This window comes from Sinocyclocheilus rhinocerous, unplaced genomic scaffold (genome assembly GCF_001515625.1).
Source record: "Sinocyclocheilus rhinocerous isolate Xijiao unplaced genomic scaffold, SAMN03320098_v1.1 scaffold605, whole genome shotgun sequence".
Taxonomy (NCBI): Eukaryota; Metazoa; Chordata; class Actinopteri; order Cypriniformes; family Cyprinidae; genus Sinocyclocheilus; species Sinocyclocheilus rhinocerous.
In genome coordinates, this window is record NW_015661612.1 from 956,871 (window position 1) to 969,361 (window position 12,491).

Here is a 12,491-nt window from a genome sequence, read left to right on the forward strand (position 1 = left end):
ATATGTGTTGACTGTGAAACACAGTAGACTTTAATAATAGGCATTTATGGTGTAATTACTACATTTTTGTGTCAATCCATGTTCATATTTACTGCAAACAATGCGCTGTTACTTTAATTCAGCGCTTGCAGCGCAGCAATAGACTCAGTGTGGAAACGATCGCTGCACTGCTGCAGACACACTGCTACTGGAACGCACTGCCAGACCGCAACCGTGTGCAGTGAACTATTTAATCGGTAAACATGAGCGCGGAAAAAATATTCACCAAGTATGCACTGCAAACAGAGTAATGTGAACCTGGCGTTATGTGTGTGCACTGTGAGTGTGCATGAGCGTACGGTCTCCAGGAGAGCGCGCGAGCGCTGAATGGTTAAACACTGGCAAGAATTAAAAAGAAATGCAATTTGTAAACTTTAGTGATGATGTGACACTGCCTCGACTGTGCAAGTGACAATTCCTGTGTCAACTGTGCAGCGTGCAGCTCGCTGATAGACAGACGTGATGTGGTGATTTGAGGCCATTTGTGTATTTTGAGAGAGAAAGAGAGAGAGCGCGCAAAGAAATGCAATTTGTAAACTTTAGTGATGATGTGACACTGCCTCGACTGTGCAAGTGACAATTCCTGTGTCAACTGTGCAGCGTGCAGCTCGCTTATGGACAGATGCGATGTGTGGTGATTTTAAGCCATTTGCGTATTTTGAGAGAGAAAGCAAGAGTGAGCGCGCTGTGATTCACTCACGCTATTTGTGAAATTACATCTCACACAAGGTTTTCATATTACTTTACAAGTTATTACCTCACCTTCAGCATTATAATTATTTCACCCGCGCCGGACAGAGACGGAGACGGTGCCGCTGCATGTCATGCCAAACCTCTTACGGCAGCGTCATCAGCTTGAGATCGTTTTTTTGAGATCGGCCTTTTAGAGAACACCGATCAATCATCTCAACGTGATTATTGGCTGATAGTGATCGGTAGCTGATCAATCGGAGCACCCCTACTCTCTGGAGGAAAACAGGCTCTCCATCCATCTCATTTTTTGAGGTGCGCTAGTGGCAATAAAACATGACCAATTCTCAATAATATGCATTTATAAAATTGGTAGTGTGAATTTTAATTTCATGCCGATATACAGTAACTACTTAGGTCATATATAGTTCCACATAGGTAGTGGCTCAGTGGAGCCCTCGTCAGTGCAGAACTGGCAAAAGTGCACTTAGTAGCTACAAAGGCATGACACACTACATTTACTCTTCTCCTAATTTACAAAATTAGGAACACAGTCAAAAAATTCAGGAGCACCTTCTGATCAATAATCAAAGTTCTGATCAAAAATTAGCATTCCCATTACAAGGTGATATTTGAATGTCATTTTTTATGTCAAACTCAAATGTATTTAAGCTTTTTAAAATTTCTAATTAAAACAATAGAATAAGAACAAGTAGTAAGAACAAGTAGAATAAGATGAATAAGTTACCAATCATATGAAATCAGTATTAACTAAATTAATTTGTACTACAGAGGTGGCACAGAAGAACACAAAAGTGGCTTGTAGGTGTATTTTCTGACGTTTAATTGGGCTCAGAAGTGGCATGAGTGCAATTAAATTAATAAATTCACGTTGAGATTAATGTTTTAAATGTAAAATTTTATATATAGAAATATTAAATGATTTAAATATCTGAAATTATACTTTAAAAATGAAACCAAAAGTCACTGATTTTATCACTGAATCATTCATTCAAATGATTCGTTCGAACGGCTGATTCATTCAGGAATGAAGCAATTGACTGTCTTTATGAATGTGTAATTGAATCATTGACTCACTAGATTCGTTAAAAACGCACGTTCCTTAAACGAAACACAGCTGTGTTTGCTTGGAGACACACAGCGGCTCAGCTGTGACTGAAACTGTTTTCGTTGATGAAATAGAGCAAAATCAGGCAACAGTGTTATAGTCAGGTAATGTAAGTCACTTAATATTAACTTCTTGTTTATTGAGCTGTTGTATTAAATCAGTATCACATTTGCAAACTCAATCATTAAAAGCTGTTACTCATCTTAGTTCATCGCGATCTCACAAAGTTCCATTATAATCAACGAAGCACACTGCACAATGACTCTCTTATTTAAATATTGTCCACACTTTGTTATAATGAGAGGATTCGTGAGCTTGCATAACTCAGCACTGAACAAAACTACGGTGTTTTGAGCAGTGAGTGGATTCTGAATAATATTGCTTTCAAAGAATCAACAGATATGTCTGTTACTGTGATACATTACTCAACGCTGCAAAAACACGTTGTAAGTAGAAACCTTAGACACTCCCCTGATCGCAAACACAAATATGCTGATCGGGTCAGTCACACTGGTGCTCCTAAATATTTTTTCATAGTTGCACGCAGTAGTTTTCAGTCGCAAATGTGACTGAAATGGTCGCACTGTAGAACCTTGTATGTTCGTAGGCACCCTTCTGAAATTGAAATTTACATCATAACATGACAGTCATGATTAGAATTCCCAATTAACTCATTTTTTATGGAAAAAGAGTAGCTTTAACATTTTTGTTTCAGAATGAAGGAAAAAAAAACATTAAGAGTTTTGAGCAACATATGTGGTAGATAGAATTTTTAGTTTAAGGCAAATCCCCTGTGAAAAATGTCACTATTTAAAAAATAAATAAATAAAATGATTGCATCTAAAATCTAGTTAGCGCGCTTTGAATGGGCGTGATGCTTCTGCAGAAAACACAAAGAAACAGGGAGGGTCTCTAAATGACAAGAGTGCTGTTTTTTTGAGATGTGGATGGAAAATAACTTTTTACAAGGACATTCAAAATAATAGTCAGTGATGTGTGATTGTGATTTTTACAATAGAATAACCTTAACCTTAAAAAGAATAACCTTCTTTTTAAACAAAATAATGATAAACATTTTTTTGTGTCTGTGTGTATTAACATCATTAAACATCATTAAATAAATAAACCTCTTCTATAGTGAAGGAAAGCATTATGGGTATTTATTGCTCCCCTAAGGTCATTTGTGATGGCATGAAAAGGATTATGGTCTGGCGTGTGAGGAGACGACATTCCACAGCCTGTCAAAAGATATATTAATGCCAGGTTCACACTACAGGAGTTTAAAAATCCTAACCTTATGAAACCTGGTTGCAGCACACGCATAAGGAGAATCTTCACAGATTTTCTTACCTCAAATCTTAAACATGCACACACTACAAGATTTGAAAATCGTGGCGCATCCCATACTACAAGATATTATTATCATGCCAGAGGGAGTGCCTCAGGCAGTGGCGGAGCCAGGATGTTTTCATAGGGGTGGCCAGGAAGGGGCCAGCATCCAGTCTGGGGTGGCACAGAAATCTTCATTATTTCAATAAAAAAATGTGTTTGACTATAAATTCCTTTACTGTTTTAGTCCCTAAAACACAACTGAATACAATTAATTTGTACTTAATTGTAATTGAGATAGTTGTGAATTAGATCAAATAAAGTATAATTCCTCACCTCCAAGCATTTTAATAAAGGGGCTCACTACAGCTTTATTGCTCAGTCAGCTTGGTTCTGGTTCTCAACACCACAAAAAGCTTGTTCTCCATCAATGAATACTCATGGATGAAACATGCAGATAACTACAAAGTTCAAAGTTTAGTCAACCTTCACTGAATTATAATCAATGATCTCTGAAAAAGTAAACAGTGATTGTTTAACACATTCTTTAATTGTCAAAATAAATTAATTGTAACAGTTCTATCATACCTAAATTGAACTCTGTACAAAAAAACTGTTCTCTTTTAAATCCCCATGTGCAAGAATGTGAAAAAGGGCAGAAGTCAACAGCACATAAATACAAGAATGTAAAAGGAGTTATTTTAAGCTTTTACATTTTGGTAATTTCATGACATAATGACGGCAGAACTACAACTTTGTATGCTCATAGTTTTCTTCTTATTTATGAAGTGAGAGCGTGCGCTGCATATTCGCGTAGAGTTGAAGAGCACCGTGAGCACAGCAAAATGGCTGACAGGACAGGAAAGTTTGTTTTTCTAAGGGTGCTTTCACACCTGTAGATCGATTGCTTTGCTTTGTTCCGAAACAGGGATTAAAATTATTACAATGTTGCTTTTTATTCTTGGTGCGGTTCGCTTTCACACGGCAAAGTTTCAAAACAGACCAAATTTGTTAATACAAGTCACGCGCGAGTAAACAGTTCTCTCATTGGTCAAAGTTCCAGGGTTTATTTTCCGGGATTTCACTTAGCTGTCACGCATGTCATCCGTCAGGATGGAATGATAACAGCTTTGCGGGCTTATTGTTGGGGGGTTTTTTTGTAGCTGTCGTTATAATAATTTATCATTTTGAGCAGGAGTCCAGGATTGATTGGGAAAACATTTTTAAAATGCACCTACAAAGAAGAGCAATAAGACGGCATTATAAAATAAAAAAAGTGCGCTTTGATTTTTGAATGGCAAAGACGTGCTCACGTGCTCATTTTGAGGTATTACCAAAACAACAAAGCTAATTCACGGAACTTACGTAATTACCCATAATAAATTGTGATATAGCCTAGTTCGTTGGTCCGTTGGATCGGATTGCTTTCTCACTACAACCGAACCGCTCCAGAGTTCGTTTTCAATCGAGCCGAGACCACCTCGTTCAGGCGATCTCGGACCGATTGTTTTGGTGCGGATCCGAGCGCGATTGCAGTGTTCACATATGGCCAAACGAACCGAGCTAAGGGGGGAAACGCGCCAGGTTCCGAAACAACAGGACAGGTGTGAAAGCACCCTAAGTTTTACTAAAAGCATTTCATCAGACCGCAGTTCACTGTTGTTCTACTGAAGCTCATTTAGCACCTGTACATATTTGTACAAAAAGAGGGACAAAAACTGCAGTTGTGAGTGGGGTGGCCAAGCTTAGGTCAGTAGTGGCCAAGGTCCAGGGGCGGGTCTACATGGTGTCCAGGGGTGGCACCGGCCCCCACAGAAATCAGGTTGGCCACCACAGGTGCCCCCCATACTAGATATCTTGTGATTGGCTTGATTTGATTAAATTTAAATTTCTCACTGCATCTGGCAGTGGCGGATCCTGGCATGGTCAATATAGGCGGCTTACTACATTACAGTAATGTAACACAATAGCGCAACCATGTAATTGCGCAAGCACGAATCTCTCCACTCGCAAGCGGTTTTCCTTCGCTCTCACACAAAACTGGATGTGCGCTTTTAAGTGTTCTCTTATGAATTGGCTCTGCACTCACTCAGATATTGCGTGTGCACGCTCAAACTTTGTTCTTGCATCATTGAAGACCAGAAGCGCTTTTTTAATTCAGGTGAAGAATAGGCTTATCCCTCTAAATGGAAGCAAGCTGATTATAGTCAGCCTTGTCTAGTTATTTATTTTATTTTATTATTTAATACTTATTTGAGTTAAGTGCTTATTGTAAATATGCATTTATTAAATCATTTTATTTAGTGCATTTATATTTAGTTGTTTTTGTATATAGTTATACAATACAAGCGTATCAACCAGGCCCGGTTCCATCCATTGCTATAGTTATCACTATGTCAATCACGAGTGAATGCCACATAAATATGCGGATGTCATTTCCGAAACTTGCAATATGTGTGTGGCCTAAAAACAAAAGTTCTGCATTGATCCATTTCCTACGTTGTTGTGATTTGATCTGAACGGAAACAGCGTATCCGTGTGACGCAGCTGACACAGAACAGCATACGCTGTTTACGTCCAGCGGATATTCTCCAAAATGGCACCAGGGTGATGCGGAGGAGACGAATTGTTGAATAAAGTCGTTATTTTTTTTCTTTTGCGTAGTTTCGTATAATTGTGGATGAACCACTGATGTCACATGGATTATTTTACAGATCTCCTTGCTACATTTCTGGACTTGGGAACATTTAAGTTGTATTGCTGTCTATGCAGGGTCAGACACCTCTCAGATTCCATCAAAAATATCTTACTTTGTGTTCCGAAGATGAATGAAGGTCTTATGGGTTTGAAACGACATAAGGGTGAGTAATTAATGACAGACTTTTCATTTTTGGGTGAACTAACCCTTTAAGTCCATTTAAGTGTTTTTCTTCATTGAATAGGCCTATGTACAATTTCTCATGTGGTACCATCTAATTTATTTGATTTTATTCAACCCAAATATATTAAACTAATCAACCTACGTACATTAAGTTACAGGGATAAAATGAAATTAAAGGGTTAGATCAGGTAGAAATAGCTCCCTAAGATAACATTTGCAGGTTTGCACTTCTTAATAGTTTACCATAGATTTTACAATGTATTTTTTTCTCATCATACTCATTTTGGTCATTTTACAGCCACACTCTTTTGAGGCAGTGCCCCAGCAAACGCCTCACATTACCAAATAATCCGCGCCAAACATCGGAACCGACCGAGGCCCTCAAGATTTTTTTCTCCGATTCTCGGCCTAAAACTCCTGTAGTGTGAGCCCAGCTTAAGAGCTGCTAGCAGAGAGTTACAGTGTTTGTATGTGTGCAGTAGACATCTTCATTCAGCAAACCACAGAAGATTTTTCCTCAAGGACAAGTAAATCATTTGCACTGCAACAAGCATTTCAGACACAAAATATCTACAACAGTTTTCCACAATCCACTTCACAATGACCATATACAGTGGCTAAACACTCATGAGGTTGATATTAACTTGAAAAGCCGTCAAGCTAACCCTTTAAATCAGACATGTGCGTTCCACCCTATGGCGAAATCCAATCTTGAGAGTAACACAAATACATCATCACAGTTTAAGTTTATTTAGCCTACTGAAACCTCACAGGAGCAGTATACAGATCTACCATAGCAATGAAGCTTTGACATGAAACATCAGCACTACATGCTTCTCATCTCAAAATCACATGGGAACTGAAAACATTACAATTACTTCCCTAATTTAACACTGTAATATATTGTTGTCTCATAAATCAACAATGAATTGAACACTCCACACAACTGTGCTGTTAATTCTGTCCAAGCATATGTTCACTGATTGCCTGAGGGACCATATGCTGTGAGCTTATCATTTCAAAGTAAACAGACACATACAAGGAACTAGGAGTGGGCGATATGGCAAAAAATATCATATCAAATTTTTTTTTTTCAGGAAAATCACGATTTTATCACAACTCTTTGTCATGTTAGTTTTACCATTTTGCAAGTTGTCTGAGCAGTACAGCCAAAGTAATTTCCATATTTTAAAAACAAAGCCTTACAAGGTAACAAAATATAAAGTAAAAAAGAATGGCATGGCAGATATTTAGGCCAAAGTAGGCGAAGATAAAAATCTTTGTCATTATTTTATCTTTGTGATTAAAAAATAAGAACAAAGATACATGTTACAAATACACATAATATACAAATAAAACAAACACTGCTTTATTTTTCAGGTACAGTAGGTGTATTTAGCAGTAGTAGGGATGGAACGATTACCGGTTTCACGATAAATCACGATAAAATGCCCTGACGGTTAGTATTATCGTTTAAAATTGAATTATCATCAAAACCGTATTTGATTATTGCTAGCATTCAAGAAACTGAATGAACAAATATAAAAATAAAGCACTATATACACTTCACTGTATAAATTATACATTGATTCTTATTAAAGCAACTGCATTAAAGTTCTTCAGTCAAGAGCAGTGAGTGATTTTTCTCTTTTCTCTTTCAAAAAATGAAAATTCTGTCATCATTTGCTCACTTTCAAGTTGTTTTAAACCTGAATGAGTTTCTTTCTTCTGTTGAACATAAAAGTTATTTTGAAGAATGTGGGTAACCAAACAGTTGCTGGCCCCTAGTGACTTCCAAACTAGTATTTTTTTTTCTACTATCAAAGTCAGTGGGGACCAGCAACTGTTTGGTTACCCACATTCACATGAAAAATGACTTAAATTTAGTCTGTTTCTTTAGACAGGTAAACTATCAAGAAGGGTCTGTCTGTTTCCCACAGTATGTCTGTCTGTTTCCGTCTCCTGTGAAGACAAAAAAGGCCAAATGGATGTCATAAAACAATATTTTCAAGTACATTTATTTTATTACATGTTTGTAAGGCATTTTATATATATATTAGGGGTGTAATGGTTCAGATTGGTTCGGTTCATACCAAGAATACCGCGCTACATATCGTGGGTGGTGTATTGCGGTTTTTTTTTTTTCGGTTCGGCATATATATATCTTTTGAAGTATGAAATGACAGCTAATAGTGAAACATAAAATAATTATACAATCAAATGCAGACTTATTGTATAGTAATTCTCAAAGTCTTCCCCCAACCCTATACCCAAACCTAACCCTACACCCTTCAATAAAATTAAAATAGTGATCTACATATGGGATACGATCAGCATATCTTATCACTAGATGGCAATAGTGAAGCATAAAAAGCAAGGAAAGTAAACACAGGAGGAAGTAAAGAAGAAAGGAAAGAAGAAGATTAGCACTAATGACAACATCAGCGGCCCTTTCTCAAATGGGACACTTCATGTGAACTTGCAGACTTGTGGACTTACAATGGCCAGAGTGTGCATGTGTCTGTTAAGTCCACGGCACCATAGGGTGTCCCATTCATCATTTTAGGTTTCAGAAGGGTGCTCGCCAACACCCCCTTTGTGGCCACTATGTGCCCTCAAATGTACACTTCTACCCGATAGTCAAAGTGGCATTATGTCACGAAAGTGTGTAATCAAAGGAATACTGTGAGGGCTTAGGGTACCATCAGTCTGAAGAGATGTTTCTTTGTAGGGGGCGTAAGTTGTAGTAGCAGGCGTAACTTGTGGGGCCGTTGTTTGTAGTACTGCAGGATGCAGTCAGATGCACTTTGATTTGTCTTAATTGGAAACTATTCAACCATTCTGGTATCTGATCATGAATATTTTGTTCATGGTGTGACATGTGAAGAACCAGAGGCTAAAGACATTTGCTGTAGGCTAATTGATTTGTAAACAAAGTCAGATGAAGCCATTATTATTTTTTCCTTCTTATTTACCGGTGAGAACAATGCAGACTAATTTAAAGGTGTGGACTTTTGCCGATCAATTCATAAAGAGATCAATGATCAGTTCATTAAATGAAAAAATGGGCATCAGAATCACCCAAAAATAAAACCTCATTTTAGTACTCCTTCTGAGAAATACAAAGACGTTGAAAAATGTCTCAGTATTTTTGTCCATACAATGAAAGTCAACGGGGTTCAATGCTGTCTGGACCTCAGGATTATTCAAAATATCTTCTTTTTAGTTCCACAGAAGAAAGAAAGTCATACAGATTCGGAATTACATGTAGATGAGTAAATGACAGAATTTTCATTTTTGGGTGAATAAACCCCTTTAAGGCAGTAAGATTTCACCTGTTCTGACTTCAAGTATCTATATGATGTCATAGTTATTACTCTCTTGTCTTGACTAATCAGGATGTCCATGGATTCTGTGACCTCATAATAACTGATTTGTCATCAACATTCATGATCCAATCCAATTCAAGATATTGAACCAAAGCATACAGTAACTTCTAAGTAGGGATGCACCGATACCGATACCGAGCTCCTGTACTCGTACTCGTACTCCTTAAAATGCCCCGATACCAAACGCCGATACCACACAGCATGTGTTAAGCTCCATATTCAGACAAAGAAACACCAACAACAGAACAACAGACAGCAGAATGGAGTTAAGTTTCTGTACCCAATATTTAAAAAATGTACAAATGCAATAAAAATATTGGTATCGATACTCGGTATCGGCAAGTACCAAAAATAAAAGTATCGGTATCGGGCGAGTACTGGAAAAAGTGGTATCGGTGCATCCCTACTTCTAAGTACAGATGGTTGAATACAGCAAACCATCTGAACAATCCTAAAAACAATGCACACCTCCAACAATTCATTTCAATAAATGGATCAGGCAAAGAACAATCATGCGTGGAACAGCTTCTTGCCAACCCTGAAACAACATATAGAACTACCACATTTTGCTATAAGCTGTCCAGTTTTCTGGACATTTATTTTGTCATTTTACTACCCAGTTGCTAGGAACTATAAAACACAAGAAAGATGCTTTTTTTCCAAAGAGGAGATCTTTAAAGGCCGGGGGTCATCTGAGAGCATTAAGTTGTTGTACATCTAAATCCCAGTACTACCTCAAACAAAACCCCCTCATTAAATCCCTATAAAAAAAAAGTGTAATGAATACTAAACATGATACAGGGTTGCAATATTCACACACCCAAACCTCTCTGAGGTTCTCCCTTTCATTCTGCATCCACCTTAAACTTTCAGCCTCAGTGCCCAAACAAAAAAATGAAGGAAAAAAAAGGAGGGGTCAGGTTTAAATTATCCTATGTTGAATGGTGGATATATGCAGTGTGAGGGAATTTCCTGCACAGGCCAATCAATTCTAGCTGACCTACTGATCCCAGAAAGCCATTAGAAACGTCGGGTGCGTCTAAAATCGATCAGTAGGCTATGGATCATAATTTGGAAACCAGATTAAGGCATTGTTCCAGTCATCAAACCTCCATATCCCTGCATCCAAGCCAAAAGGCCAAATATTGTTACTCTCTTGTTATAATCACATGGTTCCTAGGTATTATCCCTATATTGAGCTTGTGTTTCGAAGAGAGGCTGTTATAATCCAAATGTCTGATTCAAGGGCAGGCCACGTGGTTTATACCGACGCGGGACAAAAAGTAAACACAGTTACTCACCTTATTAGTGTATGGTTGCCTGGCAAGGTTTATCCCGTCCCTAATGAGTTTATCCCTGATCATGATCTTCAGCTTCAGTTTGGGGTAGATTTCCAGCTCCTTGCGGTTCCCCAGCGTCAGATTCCTGGACGCCCCCATGTACCCCACGCTGCGCGCCGCTCTATCACTGCTCGGCTCAGTCCATGACCTGGAGCCCCGCAGCCTAGGCTCATATTGCTCTGCCATGCGACTCGTGTATATAGGTGAGACCGGAGGCATCGGCTCCAGGGTGAAATAAAGCCCGGTGGCCGTCTCCTTTTCGTGATCGTTTAACCTTTGCACTGCATCGTGAATCCGCTGGCGGTGGTGCGGAATGAACACCCCGATGGCATCCAAGTCCGGGTCTCCGATTTGTTTGCAAACTTCCAAGTCGTCGTATCCGTTATCCACAAAAGCCTCGACATACTGATACAGCTGAAGGGTTTTCAGCCATTCGTAGACGATGTTGGGTCCGTTAGTCATCATTTTGAACGGCGTTTAAGCGTAAAGGTGCGTTTACCTTTATAAGCAGGTGACTGACAGCGCGTGCGCCTGCGGTTTACGGGAATATCCCAGTCAAAACGTCATCTTCGTACAGCATTCCTCTCCATGTTTTGATAGCAGGGAATATTTTGAAAATATCGACGAACCCATAAATGTTAAACAGACGGTGCTGGGCACTTCAGCGTTTATTAATACTGACAATGTCGAGACCCATCAACTTGGCATTGCCGTACACTCCACAACTACCGCCCCCCTTCGCCGCGTTTAAAGAGTCATTCACTGGCAACAGTTAGCGTCAAAAGTGTCTATACCGATAACCATCCACAAAGACTACATTTCCCCCGTTTATTTCAACTGTTCGCGCAGTAGTGCCATGAATAAACGTGAATAGTACGCACCGCGTGGATTTCCAATGGTCTTCTCCGGCGCTCTCACGAGACCGTCCTTCCCTTGTGTCTGTCAGTACGGCTTAATGCCAACTCTTTTCCTCTCTGAAGACAAATGAAACCGCGTCTCTCCGGTTTGGAGACGAGCACATGTGGTTTCAGACTTCTTGCCACTATTTGCTGAGCAGCATAATCGCGTTGGCGGCGCAAAAAGATTGGTTTTCCTCAACTAGGCGACGGTTGGTGAGCAGACACGGTTTGAATCTGGGCACGCGCTGTCAAAACTGTCAGTTTGTCAAAGTTTGAGGTAAATGAAACCCTTGCATATCGCTTCTTAAAACAGATAGGCAGAATTTATTTCCGTATTGTTTTAATCCAAAACTTTGTGACTTTAATTTTTGCGAAAGCCGAAGAAGGTAAAGGTGCGCGCGAGCTGTGGTGTTGAGGTAACGGCACTGGCTGCTGTCTGTCTGTCTGTCTGGCTGTCTGCTATGCGTGTTGCGCAGGAGCGCGGGTCTCCTCTCTGTTGCTGGAAGAGGATTTCATTTAGAAGCGCTGCTTGTACGCGGTATTCACTTTATGGTACAGTCGTATGGTGCCCCCTGCCTTAAAATTGGGCAATATATATATATTTATATTGGGCTAGAAAAAAAATATATTTTGGACTAGAAAAAAACGCCAATGTACACATCATATTAAGATTGTTACTAGTAGCATATTAAAAATAAAATTAGTAGAAAAACGTATACGTAAAAACGGTAAACTGTAATAAATGAAATAAATGAGTTTAGGTTGGAGAACTAAAATTACTAAAACTGAAATAGA

At 38.9% G+C, this 12,491-nt stretch overlaps 1 protein-coding gene across 1 annotated transcript in view; it reads right to left on the bottom strand.

Annotated features, from left to right (window-relative positions):
• Nucleotides 1–12,061, bottom strand: part of LOC107726456 (sterile alpha motif domain-containing protein 5-like) — a 33,193-nt gene extending 21,132 nt beyond the window's left edge. The window contains exon 1 of the mRNA XM_016536043.1: nt 10,759–12,061. Coding sequence (XP_016391529.1) covers nt 10,759–11,262 — 504 coding nt within the window. The 5' untranslated portion in view covers nt 11,263–12,061. The remainder of the gene's footprint in view (nt 1–10,758) is intronic.
• Nucleotides 12,062–12,491: the final 430 nt, after the last annotated feature.